This window comes from Ciconia boyciana, chromosome 2 (assembly GCF_034638445.1).
Source record: "Ciconia boyciana chromosome 2, ASM3463844v1, whole genome shotgun sequence".
Taxonomy (NCBI): domain Eukaryota; kingdom Metazoa; phylum Chordata; class Aves; order Ciconiiformes; family Ciconiidae; genus Ciconia; species Ciconia boyciana.
The window spans coordinates 168,009,022-168,031,375 of record NC_132935.1 but is presented as its reverse complement, the minus strand read 5'-3'; the positions used below and the strand labels follow the sequence as shown (position 1 = coordinate 168,031,375).

General features: G+C 65.8%; 2 protein-coding genes and 1 non-coding gene across 7 annotated transcripts in view; 1 reads left to right on the top strand and 2 right to left on the bottom strand.

Moving 5' to 3' along the window:
* Positions 1–297: 297 nt before the first annotated feature.
* On the bottom strand, positions 298–16,613 carry MYO1G (myosin IG). 5 transcript variants are annotated; one of them, XM_072854909.1, is made up of 25 exons: positions 16,155–16,613; positions 15,695–15,746; positions 15,183–15,262; positions 14,138–14,888; positions 12,855–13,063; positions 12,661–12,754; positions 11,047–11,212; positions 10,893–10,946; positions 10,108–10,203; positions 9,916–10,032; positions 7,616–7,822; positions 7,388–7,533; positions 6,828–6,942; positions 5,967–6,137; positions 5,823–5,893; positions 4,400–4,474; positions 4,166–4,298; positions 3,593–3,759; positions 3,309–3,516; positions 2,497–2,720; positions 1,698–1,842; positions 1,486–1,590; positions 1,273–1,386; positions 699–853; positions 298–625 (listed from the first exon to the last, which is right to left on the bottom strand). In XM_072854909.1, the coding sequence occupies exons 4-25, from the start codon at positions 14,230–14,232 to the stop codon at positions 469–471; spliced, it is 3,024 nt and encodes a 1,007-aa protein (XP_072711010.1). In that variant the 5' UTR covers positions 14,233–14,888; positions 15,183–15,262; positions 15,695–15,746; positions 16,155–16,613; the 3' UTR covers positions 298–468. The 5 variants fall into 5 exon arrangements, with proteins under 5 accessions (XP_072711010.1, XP_072711009.1, XP_072711008.1 ...); XM_072854908.1 differs by having other exon boundaries at positions 15,179–15,262; positions 16,160–16,612; XM_072854907.1 differs by having other exon boundaries at positions 15,179–15,262; positions 16,155–16,605.
* LOC140648708 (small nucleolar RNA SNORA9) lies at positions 15,842–15,974 on the bottom strand. The gene has a single exon (XR_012041321.1). It is a non-coding gene; the product is annotated as a small nucleolar RNA SNORA9 (small nucleolar RNA).
* A 295-nt stretch (positions 16,614–16,908) lies between the features above and the next one.
* CCM2 (CCM2 scaffold protein) overlaps positions 16,909–22,354 on the top strand; it is a 39,013-nt gene continuing 33,567 nt past the window's right edge. The window contains exon 1 of the mRNA XM_072854911.1: positions 16,909–17,159. Within this exon, the coding sequence (XP_072711012.1) occupies positions 17,130–17,159 (30 nt within the window). The 5' untranslated portion in view covers positions 16,909–17,129. The remainder of the gene's footprint in view (positions 17,160–22,354) is intronic.

The following is a 22,354-nucleotide window of genomic DNA, read 5'->3' as shown; positions in this document are numbered from 1 at the left end:
ATCCCATCTCCACCCACCCCATCCCATCTCCATCCCATCTCCACCCACCCCATCCCATCTCCACCCACCCCATCCCATCTCCATCCACCCCATCTCCACCCACCCCATCCCATCTCCACCCATCCCATCTTGACCCACCCCATCCCATCCCACCCCATCTCCACCCACCCCATCTCCACCACCCCATCCCCACCCCACGCCCCAGGCCAGCAGGGTCCCAAGCTGTGGGACAGAGTTTCTGGGGGACCCGAAGGTCCCGGCCACGCCTGGGGAGACTGCGGGGGTCTCATCCAGCTCTTTATTCTCAGTGCATACGGAGGCTTCGGCATCGTGCCGGGGGGGCCGCGGGGTGGGGGCCGCCTGGTCGGGGGCTCAGGGCCACCGTGGGGCGGGGGGCCCTGAGCAGAGGCCGGTGGGGCAGGGGGGGGCAGGGGCCGGGCGGGGGGCGGCGGAGCGGCTGCCCCACCCTCATCTCCCGGGCCAGTAAAGCACGAAGCCGTCGCGGCTCTTGCCGAAATCGGGGGCGGCCGCGTTCGGCCGCGTCTCCACCGTCAGCAGCCGCCGGCGCCCGTGGAGGCTCATCTGGATGCAGTCGGAGACCCGGACCCGCAGCTCCCGCTTGGTCCTACAAGATCCCGGCATCGGCGGGGGGCTCCGGGGTGCCGGGACTCCCCCCAAGCCCGAGCCCCCCGACTCACGCTCGGCAGTGCTCCAGGAGGACGCCCACCAGCTCGCCCACCCGGTTGTCCCCCGCCGGCTGCGTCTTGTGCAGGCACACGGCCAGGTCCTCCTGGTTCTGGGTGTGGAAGACCACCAGCTGCGCCCGGCAGCTTGTCACGCTCAGCCCCGTCACCTGCGGGGACGGCCGGGTGTCACCGCTGTGGCCATGGCCGCGCGAGGGGCTGGAGGGCACGGCATGGCCAGCGTGGCACGGCCAAAGCACTATGGCCAATGTGCCACGGCCAGCGTGGCGGGGACAGCACGGTGTGACTGGCGTGGGGGGGACAGCACAGCACGGCCAGCGTGGTGGGGACAGCGTGGCGGGGACAGCGTGGCGGGGACAGCACCACACCTCTGTCCCAGGGGACTTCACCGTGCCAACGTGGGTGGCCCCGGTGCGCGGCCATGGGGACCACGGAGGGGTCTCCAACCTCCGGGTGGGAGCAGGGCAGCCAGGACACCCGGGTCGTCCCCCCCGATCCCGGCTTGCCAGGACAGGTGGCACCACCCCCCCCCGACCCTGGGGACACCGGTGGGGCTGGGGACACTCACGGTGCTGAGGGGCAGCGCCCGCATCACCCGGTACTGCTTGCGGGGGTCCAGCTTGTAGAGGTGCTGGTCCGTCACGAGGATGGCCCGGTCCCGGCTCTTACCGAAGCGATTGATCTGCGGGGACGGGGCCAGGTGAGGGGACACGCCGGGGTGGAGGGGGGGTGACACAGATGTGGTGGCCGGGCAGGATCCCCCTCCCCCACCCCCCGTCACCTTGCGGACGTAGCCGGAGAAGAGGACGGAGCCGAAATGCACCTTGTCCTTGAGGGTCTGGAGGCGGCGGGCGAAGGGCAGCGCCAGCCCCGGGTTCTCGCTGGGCTGCGGGGAGACGCGGCGTGGGGCGGGGGGCGGCACCCCGGCGTGGGGCGGGGGTGGCACCCCGGGGTGCGCCATGGGGCACCCCCAAACCCGCCGCCAGCTCTTACCGAGGAGAGGTAATCCCGCGCCCAGCTGCGCTGGCAGCCCCAGTCCTTCCGCAGCCCCTCCAGCGCCTCCATGGCGGCCACCTTGGCCCGGATCTGCCCCATCTCCGAGGGGGGGATGTTCTTGATGATCTGCCGCGCTCGCCACCTGCGGCGGGGGGACGCAGCGCTGTCACGTCGACGTCCCGCGTCCACATCCCACGGCCCCGTCCCACGGCCCCATCCCACATCCACATCCCTGTCTGCGTCCCCGTCCCGCGTCCCCATCTCGCGTCCACGTCCCCATCCCGCGTCCCCATCTCGCGTCCATGTCCCCATCCCGCGTCCCCGTCCCGCGTCCCCATCTCGCGTCCCTGTCCCCATCCCACGTCCCCATCCCACGTCCCCATCCCTGTCTGCGTCCCCGTCCCGCGTCCCCGTCCCGCGTCCCCATCTCGCGTCCACGTCCCCATCCCGCGTCCCCATCCCGCGTCCCCGTCTCGCGTCCCCGTCTCGCGTCCCCGTCTCGCGTCCCTGCCTGTGTCCCTGTCCCCGTCCCACATCCCCATCTCACGTCCCTGTCCCCATCCCACGTCCCCATCGCACGTCCCTGTCCCCATCCCATGTCCCCATCCCACGTCCCCATCCCACGTCCCCGTCCCTATCCCGCGTCCCTGTCCCCATCCCGCATCCCCATCCCGCGTCCCCATTCCATGTCCCTGTCCCCATCCCATGTTCCTGTTCCACGTTCCCATCCCACGTCCCCATCCCTGTCCCACGTCCCCGTCCCAACGCGGGAGCGCAGCGGGATCCGGGACGGTACCTGCGGAAGAGGCGCTGGCTGGCGTCCTGGAAGCGCGCCAGCACCGCCGGCGGCTCCGGCCAAACCACGCTCTTGCCAAAATCAGGGAGGGTGCGGACGGCCTGGAAGCGGCGCAGCAGCTCCCGCAGGTACGCCTTCACCTTGTGCCGTTTGTAGTAAGCCATGATGGTGTAGGCGGCACGCAGGTAACGGCAACGCCGGCGCGCCAGGGCGCCGCGCCAGGCCTGCCGAATGCCGACGGTCAGGGCGGGCGCTGCCCCGTGGATCCCCCCCGGGAGCGTGGCTGTGGCACCAGGCTGGGCGCCCGGCACCGCACCCCGGCGCTCCCAAAATGCTGCTCCCCCCCCCCCAAAAAAACTCCCCGGTGCGGCCCATGCCCTGCTCCAAAGCGATGTACGGTGCTGTGCCCCGTGCCAGCGCTGCATCCTGCCCCATAGCCTGCCCCATAGCCTGCCCCATGCCACGCTGAGCACCATGCAGTGCCGTGTTCTCCGCCCCGTGCCCTACGCCACACCCCGTGCCCTGCCCCATCCCCTGCCCCACAGCACGCCCCACGCCATGCTTTGCCCATGCCAAGCCCGTGCTCCGCACCGTCCCGAGCCCCACACCCTGCCCCACACCTCGCCCAGCCCCGGGCACAGAGCAGCCTGCTGCCCCCCCTCCAAGCGCCCCAGCGCCAGCAGCCCCCCCGTGCAGGCAGAGCCCTGGCTGCCCGCTCGCCCCACCAGCACCGCGGGCACCGGGGTGTCCCCCCCACCCCGCGTCACCCCGGCGGAGCCGAGACCAAGCCGGCTCGTGCCGCGCGCGCCCACCTTCTGCAGCAGCAGGACGATGATGGGGATGAGCTGCGCCCGCTCCTGCTCGAGGCAGAAGAGGGTGCGGGGCGTGCGGATGAAGACCTTGGTGTGGCCGTAAGCCACGTCGTCCTGGAAGCCGTGCTGCTCCAGGAGGGCTTGCGTGGCCTCCCGGTCACTGGCCATCAGGTGGTTGGGCCACGTGTACTCACAGGTCATCTTGTACCTGGGGGGCAGAGCGGGGTGAGGGGGCGCGGGGGGGGGGGCGGGGACGGGGGTCCCGGGGGTGGCGCGGGCCGTACCGCAGGAGGAAGCGGTGGTAGGGCTGGCGGTAGGCGAAGCCGGCGCGGCGCACGCGGACGTTCTCCAGCAACCCCAGGTAGGAGACCTGGTGGCGGCAGCGCTCCTCGTCGAAGAGCGTCGGCGACTTCTGGTCGTTGGGTTTGATGCAGCGCACGTAGTAGGGCTCCTGCGGGGACACGGACCGGGTGGCACCACGGTAGCAGCCGCCAGTGGCACCGAGCCCACGGGTGTCCTGGGCTGGGGGGCTGTGGGCACGCAGGGTGGGATTGCAGCAGGCACGGGTGGCATGGGGACAGGAGGCCTCAGTGGCTTGGGGACGTGGCTGGCTAGCACTGGGACATCTTGGCTGGCTTGGGGACACGACAGGTTGGCTCAAGGACATCTTGGCTGGCTGGGGACATGCCAGGATGGCACGGGGACGTGCTCAGCTGGCTTGGGGACATTCCAAGATGGGCTGGGGACGTGCCCAGCTGCCATGGGGACATGTCAAGTTGGTGCACAGACATGCCAGGCTGGTGCAGGGACGAGCCCGGCTGGCACGGGGACGAGCCCGGCTGTCCCCGGTCCCCTACCTTGGAGGCGAGGTTCTCCACCAGGGCCACGATGGAGTTCTTGAAGAGCGTGCCAGTGGTCAGCGGGCGCTTGGTGACCTCGGTGATGCTCTGCTCGCCGTCGGGCCACATGGCACGCAGCACGGGGTCCGTGCTGGGGACGGCATTGGCGTGGGGCCTGGCAGCACCGGGAACCCCGCTCCCGCCCCGCGGCTGTGCCACCAGCCCCCCAGCTGTGTCCCCTGTGTCCCCAACCTGTTGTAGAGGAGCCGTTTGAAGTCCTGGAAGAGCGTGTCCTTGTTCTTGTCCAGGAAACCCTCCACCGAGTACCTGAGGGAGGGGGACACCACGTTGGGGGGCTCCTCCAGCCACCCTGGGGTGTCGGGGGGAGCTTCACCCTGTGGGACCCAGGCGTCCGGGCAGCCCTTCCTCCCCACGGTGGGCCAGAGGGTGCCAGGGGCACCCCGCCCCATGCAGAGGTGACATGTGGCCCCGGGGGTGGCCCTGGGGGCACCCGTGGAGGCCAGGGGACTGTGGGGTTCAGTGCTCATGGACAAGGAATTCCCCGACCCTGTCCCCGCTGTCCCCAGGGTATGGCATGGCGTGTCCTACACAGCCCGTCCTGCTGCACGTGGCCTCTGGGGACCTCCCAGACCCCGTGGACCCCAATGGTCCCCCGTGGTCCTAAGTGGCTCCACACAATCCCCCACGGGTCTTCAAAGCCCTGTGGCCAACCAAGACCACCCCATAGTCCCCCAAGGGCCCCTATGGCTCCCCATGGTCCCAAGTGCCCCCCCCCAGGGTCCCCCATGCCCTCCCAAGGTCCCTCATGGCCCCCCACGGTTCTCTGTGGTCCCACCACAACCCCATGGCCACTCACGGATGTTTATAGTCCCTGATGGCCACCCACACTGCCATGGCCCCAGCTGACCCCCCGCCAGTCCCCCATGGTTCCTCACGATCCCCACAGCCCGATGGTCCCCCATGACCCCAAACCACCTCCCTCAGGCCCTCAAACCCCCTCCATGCTCCCACATGGTCCCCCATGGTTCTCCAAGACCCCATGGTCAACCATAGACCCCCAAGAGCCCCTATAGCCCCATGGTCCCAAGTGGCCCCCCATGGTCCCCCATGCCCTCCCAAGGTCCCTCATTGCCCCAAGGCCATCCGTGGTCCCCCATGGACCTCCATGGCCCCCCACGACCCCATGGCCACTCATGATGTCCGTAGTCCCCAACAGTCATCCACACTCCCACGGCCCTGGCTGACAACCCCCAGCGCCCCATGGTTCCCAAGATCTCTGCAGCCTGATGGTCCCCCATGACCCCAAACCACGTCCCACAGGCCCTCAAGACCCCCCACAGTCCCATGTCCCCCTCCACGCTCCCACATGGTCCTCCATGATTCTCCAAAGCCTCATGGTCAACCACAGACCCCCAAGAGCCCCTATAGCCCCATGTCCCCCTCCATGCTCCCACATGGTCCTCCATGGTTCTCCAAGGCCTCATGGTCAACCATAGACCCCCAAGAACCCCTATAGCCCCACGGTCCCATGAGGTTCCCCATGGTCCTCCACGCCCTCCCAAAGTCGTCTACGGGTCCCCAGAGCCCCATGGCCACCCGACGACACCCATAGCCCACCACGGCCCCCCCACATCCCCCCCAACGCCCCCCTCACGTGACATCTCCAGCATAGTGCTTGATGCGGAAGTCCCGGTTGAACTCCATGGTCTTGTCTGTGGGGCAGAGCTGGAGAGCAGGGGGGGTGTCACCCCCCTGCCCGTGGACCCCCCCCGCTCCCCCCCGACCCCCCCAGAAGCACCTTGCGGCTGGTGTAGTGGGGGTGGCGGCCGAGGCGGGCGTCCATGGAGGCGAGGAAGAGGGAGTCGGTGACGGTCCCCACGGCCAGGCAGGCCTCGTCCAGCAGCGCCAGGATGCCGCGGTGCGGCTGTTCCACCAGCTCCACGATGGGCTCGTTGCTGAAGTACTCGATCTGGGGGGGCAGAGGGGTGGGCACCCCAAATTGCCCCCCTGGGTGCCCTGATTCACCCCCATGCACCCCAAATCTGGCCCTGCCAGGCGATGTCCCCCCATATCTTCCCCCGCAGGTCCCCCCCAAGCCGCTCACCCTCCGCCAGGTGATGCCCCCCCCGTGTCCCCCTGTCCCCCAAGCTCTGCCAAGTGATGCCCCCGTGCCCCGCCATGTCCCCCTGAGCCCCCTCATGCTCTGCCAAGCGATGTCCCCCACGTCCCCCCCATGACACCCATGTCCCCTCATGTCTCCCATGTCACCCCATGTCCCTATGTCCCCCACACTCTGCCAGGCGATGCCCCCATGTCCTCCCACATCCCCCCACGTCCCCATGTCCCTCACGCTCTGCCAGGCGATGGCCCCCACGTCCCCCCATGTCCCCATGTCCCCCACACTCTGCCAGGCGATGCCCCCCATGTCCTCCCACGTCCCCCCATGTCCCCATGTCCCTCACGCTCTGCCAGGCGATGCCCCCACGTCCCCCACGTCCCCATGTCCCTCACGCTCTGCCAGGCGATGCCCCCACGTCCCCCACGTCCCCATGTCCCTCACGCTCTGCCAGGCGATGCCCCCACGTCCCCCCACGTCCCCATGTCCCTCACGCTCTGCCAGGCGATGCCCCCACGTCCCCCACGTCCCCATGTCCCTCACGCTCTGCCAGGTGATGCCCTCCCGCTGGTACTCGGCCTGCTCCTGCCGCAGGATCAGCTCGATGAAGAGCTGCTGCAGCTTCTCGTTGCAGTAGTTGATGCAGAACTGCTCGAAGCTGCGGGCACAGGGTCAGGACGGCCACCGCCACCCAGTCCCATGCCACGTCCCCTGCGCACCCTGTCCTGCCGCGTGGCCCCCTGAGCCACATGGCCCTGCTGGGGACCTCCTGGTCCTGTCCCTCCTGGTCCTGTCCCTCCATGGGTCCCCTGTGGTCCTATCTCTGCTGGGTCCCATCCCCTCCACGTGTCCCTCCTGGGTCCTGTCCCCTCCACACGTCCCTTGGACATTCTCCCTCCCAAGCCCTGTCCCCTCCATGTGTCTCTCCTGGGTCCCGTCACCTCCCTGTGTCCCTCCCAGGTCCTGTCCCCTCCATGTGTCCCTCCCAAGTGTCCCCTCGTCCCCTCCACACATCCTTCCCATCCCTAATCCCCCCACCATGTCCCTCCCAGGTCCTGTCCCTCCATGTGTCCCCATATGTCCCCCTCCCCAGGCCAGGTCACCTGTTGGTGTCGAAGATCTCGAAGCCGTAGATGTCGAGGACGCCGATGACGGTGCTCTTGCCGTGCAGGCGGGCGTCGTACCCGCGGGCGGTGATGACGGTGTTGATGCGCCCCACGATCCAGCAGAAGAGCCGCTCGTAGACAGCCTGGGGACAGGGACAGCGTGGTGGGCACCCAAGGGTGCTGGGGGGGGACGGACACACCCGTCACCCCATCTCCCCTCCCTACCTTGGCACAGGCGTCCCGGGCGTAGGCGGCCTCCTTGGGGCTGTGCCCCTTCTCGATCAGCTCCCCGCCACCGGCCGCCACGGTGCGGGTCAGGAGTGCCCGGCGCAGGCTGTCGGGCGCCGTGGCCGTCAGCTCGGCCAGCGCCGCGAGCTGTGCCGCGTCCTCCACCGCCGCCGTCTCGCCCTCCGCCACGAACCCGATGTTGCCCTGGGGCGGCCCCGCCACGCCACGTTGGTGGATGAACGTGGGGGGACACCCGGGAGCCCCCCGGAGAGGGGCTGAGGCATCCCGGCACCGGCCCCTCCCGCGCCACGGGCTGTGCTGGGCCGTACAGGGCTGTACTGGTTTGTATTGGGCTGTGCTGGGCCGTACAGGGCTGTACTGGTTTGTACTGGGCTGTGCTGGGCCGTACAGGGCTGTACTGGTTTGTATTGGGCTGTGCTGGGCCGTACAGGGCTGTACAGGGCTGTACTGGTTTGTACTGGGCTGTGCTGGGCCGTACAGGGCTGTACTGGTTTGTATTGGGCTGTGCTGGGCCATACAGGGCTGTACTGGTTTGTATTGGGCTGTGCTGGGCCGTACAGGGCTGTACTGGTTTGTATTGGGCTGTGCTGGGCCGTACAGGGCTGTACTGGTTTGTACTGGGCTGTGCTGGGCCGTACAGGGCTGTACTGGCTTGTACTGGGTTGTGCTGGGCCATACAGGGTTGTACTGGTTTGTATTGGGCTGTGCTGGGCCATACAGGGCTGTACTGGTTTGTATTGGGCTGTGCTGGGCCATACAGGGCTGTACTGGTTTGTACCGGGCTGTGCTGGGCCGTACAGGGCTGTGCTGGGCCATACAGGGCTGTACTGGTTTGTACCGGGCCGTACAGGGCCATACTGGGCTGTGCTGGGCCATACTGGTTTGTACTGGGCTGTGCTGGGCCGTACAGGGCTGTACTGGTTTGTACTGGGCTGTGCTAGGTTGCATTGGGCTGTGCTAGGTTGCATTGGGCTATACTGGTTTGCACCGGGCTGTGCTGGGCCATACTGGTTTGCATTGGGCTATACTGGTTTGCACTGGGCCATGCTGGTTATGTTAGTTTGTGTTGGGCTGTACTGGTTTGCACTGGGCTGCACTAGTTTCTGTGGGGCTGTACTGGTTTGAACTGGCCTTTACTTGTTTGTACTGGTCTGCACTGGGTAGCGTGGGGCCACTCTTATTTGCATGGGGCTGTACTGGTTTGCCCAGGGCCATACTGGTCTGCCTGGGGCCGTACTGGTGCATAGCGGCTGTACTGGTGGGGGCATACTGGTGTGTGGTAGGGGCATACTGGTCTGCCTGGGGCTGTACTGGTGTTACTGGCAGGGATCATACTGGTGTTGGGGGGCCATACTGGTGCGTGGGGACCATACTGGTCTGCCTGGGGCTGTACTGGTGTGCAGAGACCACACTGGTATGTGGGGGCCATACTGGTTTGCCCAGGACCATACTGGTGTAGGGGGGCCCATACTGGTCTGCCTGGGGCCATACTGGTGTGAGGAGGCTGTACTGGTGGTGGTGGGGGCCATACTGGTGTGGGGGTCTGCACTGGTCTGCCTGGGGCCATACTGGTGGTGGGGGGGGTGTACTGGTGTGGAGACAGCTGTACTGGTGGTGGGCGGAGGGTACTGGTGTGAGGGCACTGTACTGGTTTGCCCAGAACCATACTGGTGAGGAAGAAGCATACTGGTCTGCCTGGGGCCATACTGGTCTGTGGGGGCCTGTACTGGCGTGCAGGGGGCCATACTGGTACGTGGGGGGCCTGTACTGGTGTGCGGGGGCCATACTGGTGCGCGGGGGGGCCATACTGGTGTGTAGGGGGGCCTGTACTGGTGTGCGGGGGGCCGTACTGGTGCGTGGGGGCCATATCGGTGTGTAGGGGGCCTGTACTGGTGTGTAGGGGGTCCTGTACTGGTGTGTAGGGGGTCCCGTACTGGTGCGCGGGGGCCCGTACTGGTGTGTAGGGGGGCCTGTACTGGTGTGTGGGGGGCCGTACTGGTGTGTGGGGGTCCTGTACTGGTGCGCGGGGGCCATACTGGTGCGCGGGGGCCATACTGGTGCGTGGGGGCCATACTGGTGCGCGGGGGCCATACTGGTGCGCGGGGGGCCGTACTGGTGCGCGGGGGCCATATCGGTGTGTAGGGGGTCCTGTACTGGTGCGCGGGGGCCGTACCGGTGCGCGGGGGCCCATACTGGTGCGTGGGGGCCCATACTGGTGCGCGGGGGGGGCCGTACTGGTGCGCGGGGGGGGCCGTACTGGTGCGGGGGGCTCTCACCAGGTGCAGGATGGCGGCCAGGATGCGGCGCACGGAGCCCGTCTCCCCCGCGGAGAAGCCGATGACGGCCATGGCCTCCTCCACCGCCCGGTACCCGGCGGCGTCGTCCCCGCAGGCCTGGGGGGGGGGATGGGCGTGAGGGGCCGGGACCCCCTGCCCCCACCCCCCTGCCCCCCCCCCCCCCCCACTCACGCTGCCCTGGGTGCCCTCCCGGGTGTAGCGGTAGGCGCCGGGGTCCCGGCAGAGGCGCAGCGAGGCCAGCAGTGCCGCCGGGGCTCCCAGCAGCAGCTGTGGGGCAGGGGGGCAGCAGCCGGGGCGGGGGGCACCCCGGCCCCGCGCCCCCGGAGCCGTTCGGGTCCCCCTGCCCTGGCCCGGCCCGGCCCAGCCGCCCCGAGCCCTCCATCGCCATCCCTGCCGCCCCAGCCCACCCCACAGACCCCATCCGCCCCACAGATCCCGCCCCACAGGTGAGATTCCCCACGCGTAGATCCCATCCGTCCCGCCCCACAGATCCCACCCCATCCATCCCCACCCCATCCTCCTCATCCCGTCCACCCCACCCCCACCCCAGAGATCCCACCCCACAGATCCCATCCACCCCATCCCATAGGTCCTATCCCACATATGCCATCCCCACCCCACCCCACAGATCCCATCCCCACCCCACAGATCCCATCTGCCCCATCCCAACCTTCTCACCCCACCCATCCCATCCCCATCTCCCCCATCCCATCCCAGCCTTCTCACCCCATCCCCATCTCACCCCATAGATCCCATCCACCCCACCCCACAGATCCTACCCCATAGATCCCGTCCATCCCCTCCCACCGATCCCATCTGCCCCATCCCAACCTTCTCATCCCACCCATCCCATCCCAACCTTCTCACCCCATCCCCATCTCACCCCACAGACCCCACCCCACCCCACCGATCCTACCCCATAGATCCCACCCATCCCACCCCATCCCCTGGCTCACCTGGTAGAAGGCGTGGAAGTTCCTCTCTCCTGGCTGCTGCTGGAGGACTCGGGACTGGGAGAGGGAGCAGGGGCTGGGTGCCAGGCGGTGCCCCCGTGGGACCAGCGCCCACCCGCGGCCCCACCCGCGGCCCCACCCGCGGCCCCACCCGCACCTTCTCCAGGAGGTAGTTGTGGATGTGGCCGCCGGTGGGGTCACCCTTGAAGTCGAAGTTGATGTCCATGTACTTGCCGAAGCGGCTGGAGTTGTCGTTGCGGTTGGTCTTGGCGTTGCCGAAGGCCTCCAGGACGCAGTTGGACTTCAGCAGCACGTTCTTCACCCTGGGCGGTGTGGCGCGGCGTGGTACGGCACGGTACGGCACGGCACGGCGTGGTACAGCACGGCACGGCACGGCGCGGCGTGGTACGGCACGGCACGGCGTGGTACGGCACGGCACGGCATGGCGCGGCGTGGTACGGCACGGTACGGCACGGCACCGGCACGCGCAGAATGGCGCTGTGTCCGTCGCTGGTGGACACAGACACGGCACCCCTGGGCCCCCCACACCACCCGTACGGCCATGGGGCACCCCAGGGCCCCCCACTCCATCCCTGTGAACGTGGGGCACCCCAGGACCTCCTCAAAGGCATGGGGTACTCCTGGTCCCCCTACACCACCCCACAGGTGTGGGGCACCCCAAGACCCACCAGGACCACCCCACAGGCCCATGGGGCACCCCTGGTCCCCCCACACCAAGCCTATGGACATGGGGCATGCCAGGGCCCCCCAAGAACCACCCCACAGGCATGGGGCACCCCTGGTCACCCCATACCTTCTCTATGGGTATGGGGCCTCCCAGGACCACCCCACAGGCATGGGGCATCCCTGGTTGCCCCACACCATCCCTCCGGCCATGGGGCACGCCAGGGCCCCCCAGAATCACCTCACAGGCATAGGGCACCCCTGGTTGCCCCACACCATCCCTATGGGCATGGGACACCCTGGTTCCCCCACACCACCCCACAGGTATGGGGCACCCCAGGACCACCCCACAGGCGTGGGGCACCCTGGTCACCCCAGACCATCCCTATGGACATGGGGGTCACTAGGGCCTCCCAGGACCACCCCACAGGCGTGGGGCACCCCGGTTACCCCACACCTTCTCTACAGGTATGGGGCCTCCCAGGACCACCCCACAGGCGTGGGGCACCCCTCGTCCCCCCACACCATCCCTATGGACAAGGGGCACCCTAGGGCCTCCCAGGACCACCCCACAGGCGTGGGGCACCCCTCGTCCCCCCACACCATCCCTATGGACATGGGGCACCCTAGGGCCTCCCAGGACCACCCCACAGGCGTGGGGCACCCCTCGTCCCCCCACACCATCCCTATGGACATGGGGCACCCTAGGGCCTCCCAGGACCACCCCACAGGCGTGGGGCACCCCTCGTCCCCCCACACCATCCCTATGGACATGGGGCACCCTAGGGCCTCCCAGGACCACCCCACAGGCGTGGGGCACCCCTCGTCCCCCCACACCATCCCTATGGACATGGGGCACCCTAGGGCCTCCCAGGACCACCCCACAGGCGTGGGGCACCCCTCGTCCCCCCACACCATCCCTATGGACATGGGGCACCCTAGGGCCTCCCAGGACCACCCCACAGGCGTGGGGCACCCCTGCTCCCCCCCCCACCATGTGTCTCCCCCCTAGCCCTGGGCTGGCAGGTCCGCGGGGTCCGTGCCCCAGCACCCATCCCTCCCGCCGGCGCCGTGGGGCCGGACCCACCTCTCCACCTCGGCGCGCTGGGTGGGGTTGGTGATGGCGGCGATGTACTGCATGATGTACTTGCTGGCCTCCGTCTTCCCCGCCCCGCTCTCGCCTGGCAGGGAGGGCAGGGGCAGGGCAGGGGCTGGGCGAGGGGCGCCCACCCAAGGGTGTCCCCCACCCACGTGCCCCCCAAACCGCCGCCGAGTCCCTACCTGAGATGACGATGCAGGTGTCCTTGGCGCGGCGCTTCATGGCCTTGTAGGCGGCATCGGCCAGGGCGAAGAGGTGGGGCGGGCGCTCGTAGAGCTCGCGGCCGCGGTAGCGCTCCACCGCCGACGGGCCGTACAGCGCCAGCGCCTGGTAGGGGTTCACCGCCACCACCACCTCCCCGATGTAGGTGTAGATGCGGCCCTGTGAGAACCTGCGCACAGGGGCGGCCGTGGGGCAGGCTGCGGGGGCACCCCGCGGGGCGCCGTGGGGTGGAGCGACACCCTGCAGGGTGCGGTGCTGTGGGGAGGGATGGCATCCTGAAAGGTACAGTGCCGTGGGGCAGGCTGGTGCTGTACCGTGGGGCGGGGTGGCACCCTGCAGGGTGCTGAGCTATGGGGCAGGATGCACACCCTGTGGGGTGGGATGTTGCTGTGGGGCAGAGTGGCACCCTGTGCCATGGGGCGAGGTGGCACCCCAAAATGTGCAGTGCCATGGGGCAGGATGGTGCTGTACTGTGGGGCGGGGTGGCACCCTGCACGGCGCTGAGCTATGGGGCAGGATGCTGAGCGATGGGGCAGGATGCGTGCTCTGTGGGGTGCTGTGCCATGGGGTAGGGTGACACCCTGTAGGGCGCTGAGCTATAGGGTGGGATGGCATCCTGTAGGGCGCTGCGCTGTGTGGTGAGGTGGCATCCTGTGGGGCAGGGCGGCGTCCAGGGTGGCATCCGTGGGGCCTGGGCAGGGCGCTGTGGGGCAGGGCCGGGAGCACCACGGGGCTTAGGTGCCCCAGTACATGGCCGAGCACCACGCTATGGGGCACCGCCGCTGCCGTGGGGCCGGGTGGCGCCGTGGGGCAGCGGGAAAGCGGCTCTTCCTGTAGGCAGCACCTGCAGGCGCGGGAGCAGGCAGGAAACGTGGGGGGCCCGTGGGTCGGCGTTCCCCCGCCACGCGCACATGGGCACACGCCAGCCCCCCAACCCGCTCCGGCGGGGGCGGCCGTGCCTCAGTTTCCCCCCAGGGGCAGCGGGGCACCGCCCAGACGCTTCCTGCGGAGCCGGGGTTTGGTGCCGGGCGCTTCCGCAGCCCCCGCGGGACTCGGGGTACCCGGCGTCCCCCATCACCGCGACGCCAGGGCCTAGGTCCCGGCTGCCGCCGGCGCGATGCCGTTGGGGTCTCGCGGCGCATCGCCCGCGCCGGGAACCGCCAGCGCCCGGCTCAGCCCCGGGGGTGCCAGGGCGGCACCTCGGGGTGTCCCCGGCCTCGCTCCCCCCACGTCCCCCTCGTACCGCAGGCGCAGGTTCTCCAGGAACTGCTCCATGGTCACTTCGTCCAGGAGGACGAAGTCGGCTTTGCCAAATTCGGGACCCTCCAGCTCCGCCATGCCGCGCCCGCCGCGCCCCCACTTCCCCCCTCAGCCGCACCCGGCTTCCTGCACCGCCAACGACCGCCGAGGCCGCGGCGCAGGCGCGGACGGGGAGGACCCGGTGTCATCGCCACCTCCCATGGGTGACAGCGGGGTGTGGCGCGGGGACGCCCAAATTTGTGTCCCCAAACCCCCAGGGCCGAGCTTGACCATCACCGCGCCGGCACCCAGCCCCACGGCAAAGGGCGGGGACCCCCCCCCACACGCAATGGGGTGCAGGAGAAAGGGGAGAGGGATGTGTGGGGCAGACGCCGAGGGGCTGCGTCACCTCAGGCCACCGCGTTTTTGCCCCCCTCGTTGCGGTTACGGGGCGTCACTTCCCTCCGGTGTCGTTCCGGTGCCCGGCCGCATCCGTTGGGGACAACAGGACGCTAACGGTGACGGTCACCGGGGAGCACCGAGCCCCAACGGCGTCCCCAAACCCGTCAACGGTGCGTCCCCCTCCCCTATTACCACACCGTACCAAAAACCCGCCGGGAAATCGGTTATTTATTAAGATGGCGGCATCACCCGGTCTCATCCCGGTATTCCCAGTTAAAACCCTGGGTAACTGGGAACTCTGGGAAGGATAAACCAAGGATCGTCGCAGAGGGGACCCCCATACCGGTATCCAGCTGGAAAAGAAGGGGGGTGATCATTAAGACAACGAGGATTACGGCGCTAACGAGGCGGGGAACGGCACGCCGTGGCGAGGGGCTGCCGGCGGAGTCCCCGGGGACCACCTCCGGTGGTCCCCGGGGACTCCGCCGGCAGCCCCTCGCCACCGCGTCGCCGGAAATGACACGGGATATAAATTTCACGGCTCCGCTCGCGGTTATCACGGCAAACCGGCGCTCACCGGTATTCCCCATTCCCAGAAATTCTTCCCAGTACCCCCCAAAAAAAAATCCAAACCCCTCCTTACCGACCGGTGAGCTTTTCCGAAAGTTTGCCATCCGATTTTCTCAGCCGTTGCGTGGAAAACGAGGGCGATTGAGGAGATTTTTACCTAAAATGGAACAACAACAAAAAAAAAACCCACAAAAAAACCAACCTTTAAAGTTTAGAGTCACAACGGGGAAAAGTTGAAGGTTAATATTTAATTCGCCGACGCTTTTGGCATCGCCAGATCCGGCTCGTTCGTTTACCTGGATGTTTAATTAGCGGGATTAATTACCCGTGAGGGGGTGGGGGATGTCTACAGCCTCCAGCCATCCCCGGGGCTGCTCTGAGAAGCACTGCGAGAATGAGGGGGGGGGGGGGGGATCACCCCAAAATCCCCCCCTCCCCGGTGGGATTTCAGCCCTGAGAGACTCGGCTGGCAGCTAACGAGGGGACAAGGCCTCGGCGGCTGCGTTTCGCAGAGTTAATTACACCAAATTAAGCTAATTACGATGACGGGGAGGGGGGATGGGGAACAAGACAGGCCCCTTGAACTCACCTCCTCGTTCCCGGCGGCTTCCCACCGCCCTCGGGATGGTCGGGGCGGGAACCTGCAACCGGAGAGAGCAAGAACGGCATCAGCCGTACCGGAGGAGGGAGCAACCGGCTCTGCCCGAGGGCTACGGGGCTCCCCCCGGGGCGCGGGGGCTGTCCGGGATGTCTATAACCCCTCCCCGGGGGGAGCGGGGAGAGGCCTCAAACCGTCCCGGGGCTGCTCTAGCAAGCGCTGCAGGAATGGCGGGGGCCACGCCAGGCCCCCCCACGCTGGATGCTTGCTGAGGGCGGGGACACGGGGGGAACCGGGCACGGCCGGGCCCCCGGGGACGCGCTGCCTCCCCCCCCCCCCCGCCGCCCGGTGACCCCGCTTCCCCCCGGGATCCCCCCGGGGAAGGCCCCGGGCGGCCACACGCGGCCTACGAAGGACTACCCTTCCCAGCATGCCCCGCGCCCCACGGCACCTCACAGCGGCAGCGGGGCCGAAGGAGAGGGAAGCGCCTCATCCCGCGCTGCCCCGGGGAGTCCCCGCTTCCTCTCCCGGTCCGTGGGAGCGGTCCTGGCCGCGGATGGCGGCGGATGGGGCCGGGCCGCGCCGCCCGCCCTACCTGCCGCTGCCGCCGCCATGGCTGAGAGCGGGGCGGCGCCGGCGCGTGACGTCAGCGCGGGACGCCGCAGGGCAGCGCCACCTGGCGGGGGGGCGGTACCGGAGGGATCAGCGCATGCGCGGGAGCGCCGCCGCGATCCAGGGCCGGGCCCAGCGCCCGGGCCCCGCTCCCCGCCGCCGCGGGCCCAGGGCGGGAGCGGCGCCGCCCGCCCGGCCCGGCCCGGCCCGGCCCGACTCGGCCCGGCCAGGCCCCGGCCAAGGGCTCGGCCGACCCCGACGGCCCCGCAGGCCGCTGCGGTGGGCGGGGCCACGCTGAGGGGCGAGGCCAGCGGGCGGTGGGCGGGGCCACGCCCACAAGCGGGTGAGGCCGGTGAACGGGGACGCCGCGCGCGGGGGCGGAGCCTGCCCGCGCAGTGGGCGGGGCTAGGTGGGTGGGCGGGGGCACCATGCCTGCCTGTACGGTCGTTCAGGTGGAGGGCGGGGCTAGAGAGGGTGGGCGGGGCCGAGCCGTCCCGGCGGAGGGGTGGGCGCATGCGCAGTGCGGCTCTCCGCCCCGCGCGGCCGGGGAGGACTGACGTCAGTCCTCCGGGCGGAGGGCGGGGCGCGGTGCACGCCGGGAAGCCGCCGCCCAAGATGGCGGCAGGATTGAAAAGTTGTTGGTGGCGCTGAGGCGGCTCCGGGCGGGCCGCGGCCGGGAGCGGGAGCTGGGCGGGCCATGGCCGCCGCCGGGCAGTGAGGCCGGGCTGCTGGGCCCCGCCGCGCACTGAGGCCGGGCGAGCACGGCCGCTGCGGGGATGCCCCGGGGGGGGCCGGGGCCGCCGCCGCCGGAGACATGGAGGAGGAGGGCAAGAAAGGCAAGAAGGTGAGAGCTGGCTGGCCTCGGGGCTCCTCGCCGCCGTGGGGCCGCCCTGGGGCGGAGGGGCCGCCGGTGGGCCCCGCTGTGCCCCCGGGAGAGCGGCCCTCCCTCACCCCCGGGCCTGGGGGCTGCCCCATGCCGTAGGCCCTGGCCGGCCGGGCCCGCTGTGGCCCACGGCCCGTGGTCCTGAAGCCTTCCCAGTGGTGGCTGGAGCCTCTTTTGGCTTCTCGAGCCTGGCCTCCTCCCTGTGGCGGCTTCAGGCTCGCCCCCGTCCGAGCCGAGCGTCTCCCCGTTGGTGTGCCTGCTCCGAGGGCTGGGGCTTCTCTTCCCCCACTAAAAAACTTCTCTCTGTGAATGTGGGGCTCGGGGGGAGCGCTGCCACGGCCTCTGTGCTTCAGCCACGGTACGGGTCCGCTCCCACTGCTCTGCCGGTGTCCTGACACTGATCGGGGCTGATTTACCCTTCTGCTTCTCTCCCCAGGCTGCGAATGAGATGAACAGTTAATGACATGTCTTAAAACGCGTTCTATATCAGCGCTGGATGGGCTTGTCCGCTGATTGTGGTGCTAAACTGGGAATGCCGTACGCGTATGCATCTGCTTTCTCTATGTGTATATATATATCGAGTCAGCCATAGTCAGGACTACTGCGCTGTAAGCGCCTCAAAGGTCAGCAAGCTCCGTCTGCGTTGACTGCAAGCGGGCTGCTCCAGTTTCTCTTGTTTAAACCTATTTTTATGTCGCGTGGGGGAGGTGAAGCTCGAGCTGAAGGCTGAGGCTGGGACGCTCGCAGAGAGCGGGGGGGTTGGCTCTTTCTTTGCCAAAGAAACCCTTCCCTTGGTTTGATGACATAACTGGGGGGGAAACAAGCTATTTTTAGTCGTTTTGGGGGCACCTGCAGTAACGGCGATCTCAGAAGGTGGCAGCAGAGTCTCCTGCTGAAACGGGTTTGAAGTGATCGGAATACTCGCAGAATTAGAAATACTGAATGGGCTTTTTTTTTGGTGGAGTTATCGGACAGACGTCTCGCAGCTGGAAAGTAAAACCACCGACATCCCCTTGCGATGTCTGGTGACCCGTGTGCGGTGTGGCAGGATCAGCAGCACAGGTAGGAAGAGAAATTATTCACCTGGATGTGCCATGTTCCTGCTTTCAAGATGAAACAACTCCAGCTGCTCGCTCCTGGGGCCGTGGATAATTGTAGAGTAACTTTAGATGTAAGGAAATGCCCGTTCTTTGCGGTAGGCAGCGACTGCAGGGCTGGAAGCGGTGCGCAACTAAAATACGTAGACTAAAGTGATAGCTTGTAGAAGTGGGATTGGCTTTTGTCTCTGCTGAAAACCATTTTTCTGCTATTTGGGAAAAATCTAGGGGTTTTTTTGCCTTAGGAAACGGTGCTGTCTGGACACGCTGCTTGCTTGTGTGTGACCGGCTTGGCCGGAGAGATGTGTCCTGTTGTACCGGCCGGTGTAATCTGGGATCTTTGTGCTGCTGTCCAGGCGCTTTTAGCGCAAGAAGCAGCAGCCAGCTCCTTGGTGGTGGATCCTCGGGATGGCTGAGGTGGCAGGGACCTCTGGAGATGGCCTAATCCAGCCTTCTGCTGGGAGCAGACTCTGTCCGGTTGGGTTTTGAGTATTTCCGAGGATGAAGACTCCGTAATCTATCTGGGCAACCTGTTCCGTGTTCATCCGTCACCCTAAAGGAAGTTGTTGGGGGGTTTTTTCTTATATTTGAGCAGGATTTGTTGCATTCCAGTTTGTGCCTCTTCTCCTGTGTCCTGTCACTGGGAAGAGTCTGGATTCTTCTTTCCTCCCCCACCAGGTCCTTGTACATGTTGATGTCATCCCCCAAACCTCCTCTTCTCCAGGCTGGATGATCCCACCTCTCCCAGCCTCTCCTCAGGTGATAGATGCTCTGATCCCTAAAACCTCTTCCCAGCCATTTCCCTGGGTCTGCTCCTGCACGTTCCAGTCTCTCGTGTACTGGTGACCCCAGAACTGGCTGCTCCAGTCCCCGTCCCTGCTGCGTTGTAGGTGATCCCGATGGACGAGGAGCTCACCGAGCCCTGCAGGAGTGGGGCTGCAGCTGGGGAACAGGGATGGCATCTCCTGGGCTGAGCCGTGGGCCTATGGAGTTTCCTCGGTGCAGGTTTTCCATCGTCGTGGTAGTTAATTAACCCTTGGAGCAGGCGCCTGTGGCTCTTCTGAGCTTGGACCACTATCAAACGGGGTTAATTTGGCTATGGAGATGGGTGTACTCATCCACTGTGCCACAGAGGTTCCCAGCTGCAGGGAAAAACTCTTCTTTCCATTTTTTACACGCTGCGGATCGTTCCAGAAGGCAGGTGCTGGGCCCTCAGCCAGCAGCATTACGGGCTGAAACAGGGTAATTGAGTTTTTTTAGCCCTGCTCCGAAGGGGTATTAGGGCAGGTTTGGTCAGGACTAGGGAGAAAATCCCAGCCCTGCTTTGGGACTAACTCTAGCTTTAGACAAAGCATGTACTTGTTAAACTGGAGCCCTGGAAATCCTGCCAGGAACTTGCGTTCCCCGGCTCACACCAACGAGGTTATCCCAACCAGGCGGAGCACATCCAGCCCACTTTTGGCTGTGGTCGCGAGAGCTGTGTCTTAAACAGGTTTGGGATAAAACACCCGTTTCTCACTAATACTGCGAGGAAGGACGGATCGATTCGGAGCACGTTGGCTCTGGTTGTGCCGCGAGCTTCCTCGGTGTTTGCCGGTGCAGTCAGCTCGGCCGTGGGAACCTGCCTGGAGCTGGAGAGCAGTTGGTCTCGCGCCTGGGAGCCTCGGGCAAGTATGGATGTTCCTGGCGTGCTCCTTCCTGGAAGAGAAGGTGTGGAGGGAAGACGGAGGCAGATTTCTTGGCTACCTTGGCTGCTGTTTGCCTGTAGAGAGGATTTTCCTGCTGGTGTCTGTCGCAAAGGTTCTTAAAACATCTCAGATCTGTAGGATGGCTGCCAGGCTGCTGCAGGTGATCCAGCACGAAGTGCTCGCGTGCTTTTTCCAAAGTAATTCTCTGTGGGTGGCATAAAAATTCCTAACTCTTCCAGCTCGGATATGCCCTAGATCTCTGACATCGGTTCGCTTCGCCTCTTCCCGGGGGTGAATTGAGCTGCTTCTGCGTGAAGTCTGAGGCTTCTTACAACAGCTGCTTCAGCAGTTGCCAGATCTTCCTCGTAAAGCTGATCCTGATCTGTGGCACTGAATTCTTTGTGGCTTTAAATGCCGGTTAATATTGAGAATATTGGCCAGTCCAGCAATTCCTTCTTGTGCAGATCATTGGGAAACGTCTGCCAAAACTGAGCTTGTAACTCCGAAGTGTGCTTCACTCCATGCCAGAGGACTTGGGCAGCAGGGTCGTCTTCTGCGCTGGTCTCTGTGGGAGGGAATGGAAAGCCGAGAAGCTTCTGGGGGGGAAACGAGGTGGTTATTAAATCGCTGAAATAAAGCCGGTTCTTCTTGAAGCTGGGTGAGTGCCCAGCCTTAATATAAAAAGTATTGAGGGGCTGAGCTTGAAGTCACAGCTTTGCAGGAGTTTCTGCTTGCAGGACAAGTCACTTGAGCTTCCTTTGCTGTCCTGAATATCCAGCTTGTTCATGCCGGAATAACCGCCGGGCTTTCCCAAGCCCCTCGCCCATCTTCCTGTCTGAGGCTCTTGCTGCAGGAATGGTTCTTCCATGACTTCACTTATTTAGGTCACTTCAGTGAACGCAGTATCTATATTTTTAGCTCATTGGGAGGCTTTTAGGCTAATGAAAGCACGCATCTACTCAGACCCTACACCGCTTTGCGTATGGAGCCTAGGCTGTGGGAAGAGCGTTCCTGTAGGCTGCTTGTCACCCGTTGCTCTCGTCTGTTCCAAGACCTGATGCAGCAGCCGTGACCTGATCCCCAGCCCCTTTGGGATGAGTAAATTTCTCGGGCAGGCTGTGACTCCTTGTGATAAATCTCCAGCTATCACGGTCTGGCGTGGTGTCTGGTCACTTCACGCCTTGCTCCAAAGCTGTGCTGAGGGAGGTTGCGCTGAGGGTACGCCGAGGGGTATTTAGCCCCTTTCTCTGATCTCTGTACCCGTGCAGGAGTCCGAGCTGTAATCTGAAGTCCTTCTTCCAGAGTAACCGCAGAGTCTACAGTCCCAGGAGGTGCGGTGAGTGCTGCCGCCTTCTCCTCTGCTCCCGGCGTGTCCCTTGTCCCCGGCCTCACGCCGTGACTCCTGAGCAGATGTGACTCGTGGTGGAAATGCAGCAGGAGCTGCCCAGGCGTCTGCCGTGCTCGTGAATGAGCAGGGTTGGTGCACTGCCCTGATGGTGGGGAGCCGGTGGAGGGGGAGGAAATCGGAGGGCTGGGCTTCAATCGCGGGAAGGGCTTGGCCGGGGTGAGGCCGGCTGCCCTTGTCCCTTGCCGCGGCATCGATGGGCGGTGCAGTTTGGCCTGCCGGCACCGCCGTCTGGGCGTTGGGGGACAGCTTGGCATGCTGCAAACCGCTGCCTCTTCCAGCCTGGCACTGGTGTGGGGGGCACCTGGTGTTCTTAAAACGGGAGCCTGGCTTCTGAGCTCCCCTCATGGACAGATCTAGCTTGAAGTGTTTGTGCTGATTAAAATAATGTGGTTCAAAGTAGAAGTAGGGTCCGGCTGTGAGAAATCCTCTCGAGACCCCTCTCGCCAAGCCTCAAGATGCATCAGGCTTCTGAAGCAGACACGGATGTCTTGTGAATTGCTGGTCGAGGCGCTGCCCTTCCTGCTCTGTGCTTTAATCCAAATGCCTGGGCACTTTGGCTGCTGCGAAGCTGGGTGAGCTCAGCCAGAACAGCATTTACGAGGCTGCCCTTGGCTCTCCTGCTCAGAGAGCAGTCTCCGGTCTTCCTCTGTAGCTAGAACATCACTTGCTGTGTACCTTAGGTGGCATTTCCAGACAACAGACTCGTCTGAAGTGGCTAATATTTGACCTCTCTGCTGCGCTGCTTTGTGCAAGCCTGGCTGGGGCTCGTGCAGGTGAGAACAACCAAAGATTTGTGATACAGCTCTCGGACACCCTCTGGGTTTCCATTGCTCGTCCTGTTAAACCTTAATGGTCGCAGTTACAAATCCCGGTGCTGTTTCAGACAGAGCTTGGGAAAACTCCCAAGTGCAACTCAGCGTTTCCCTAATCGCACTTAAAATATCTGCCTACGTTCAGCAGCTC

Bases quoted from the DNA above. Each gene is read 5' to 3' on its own strand.
- MYO1G (XM_072854905.1), bottom strand. From the start codon at position 13,345: ATGGCACTGCACATTTTGGGGTGCCACCTCGCCCCATGGCACAGGGTG. The intron at 7,534-7,615 runs GTAGGGAGGGGA...CCCTGTCCCCAG, and splicing joins CCCGGGACGCCTGTGCCAAG to GCTGTCTACGAGCGGCTCTT. The intron at 626-698 runs GTGAGTCGGGGG...GGGATCTTGTAG, and splicing joins CTCCTGGAGCACTGCCGAGC to GACCAAGCGGGAGCTGCGGG.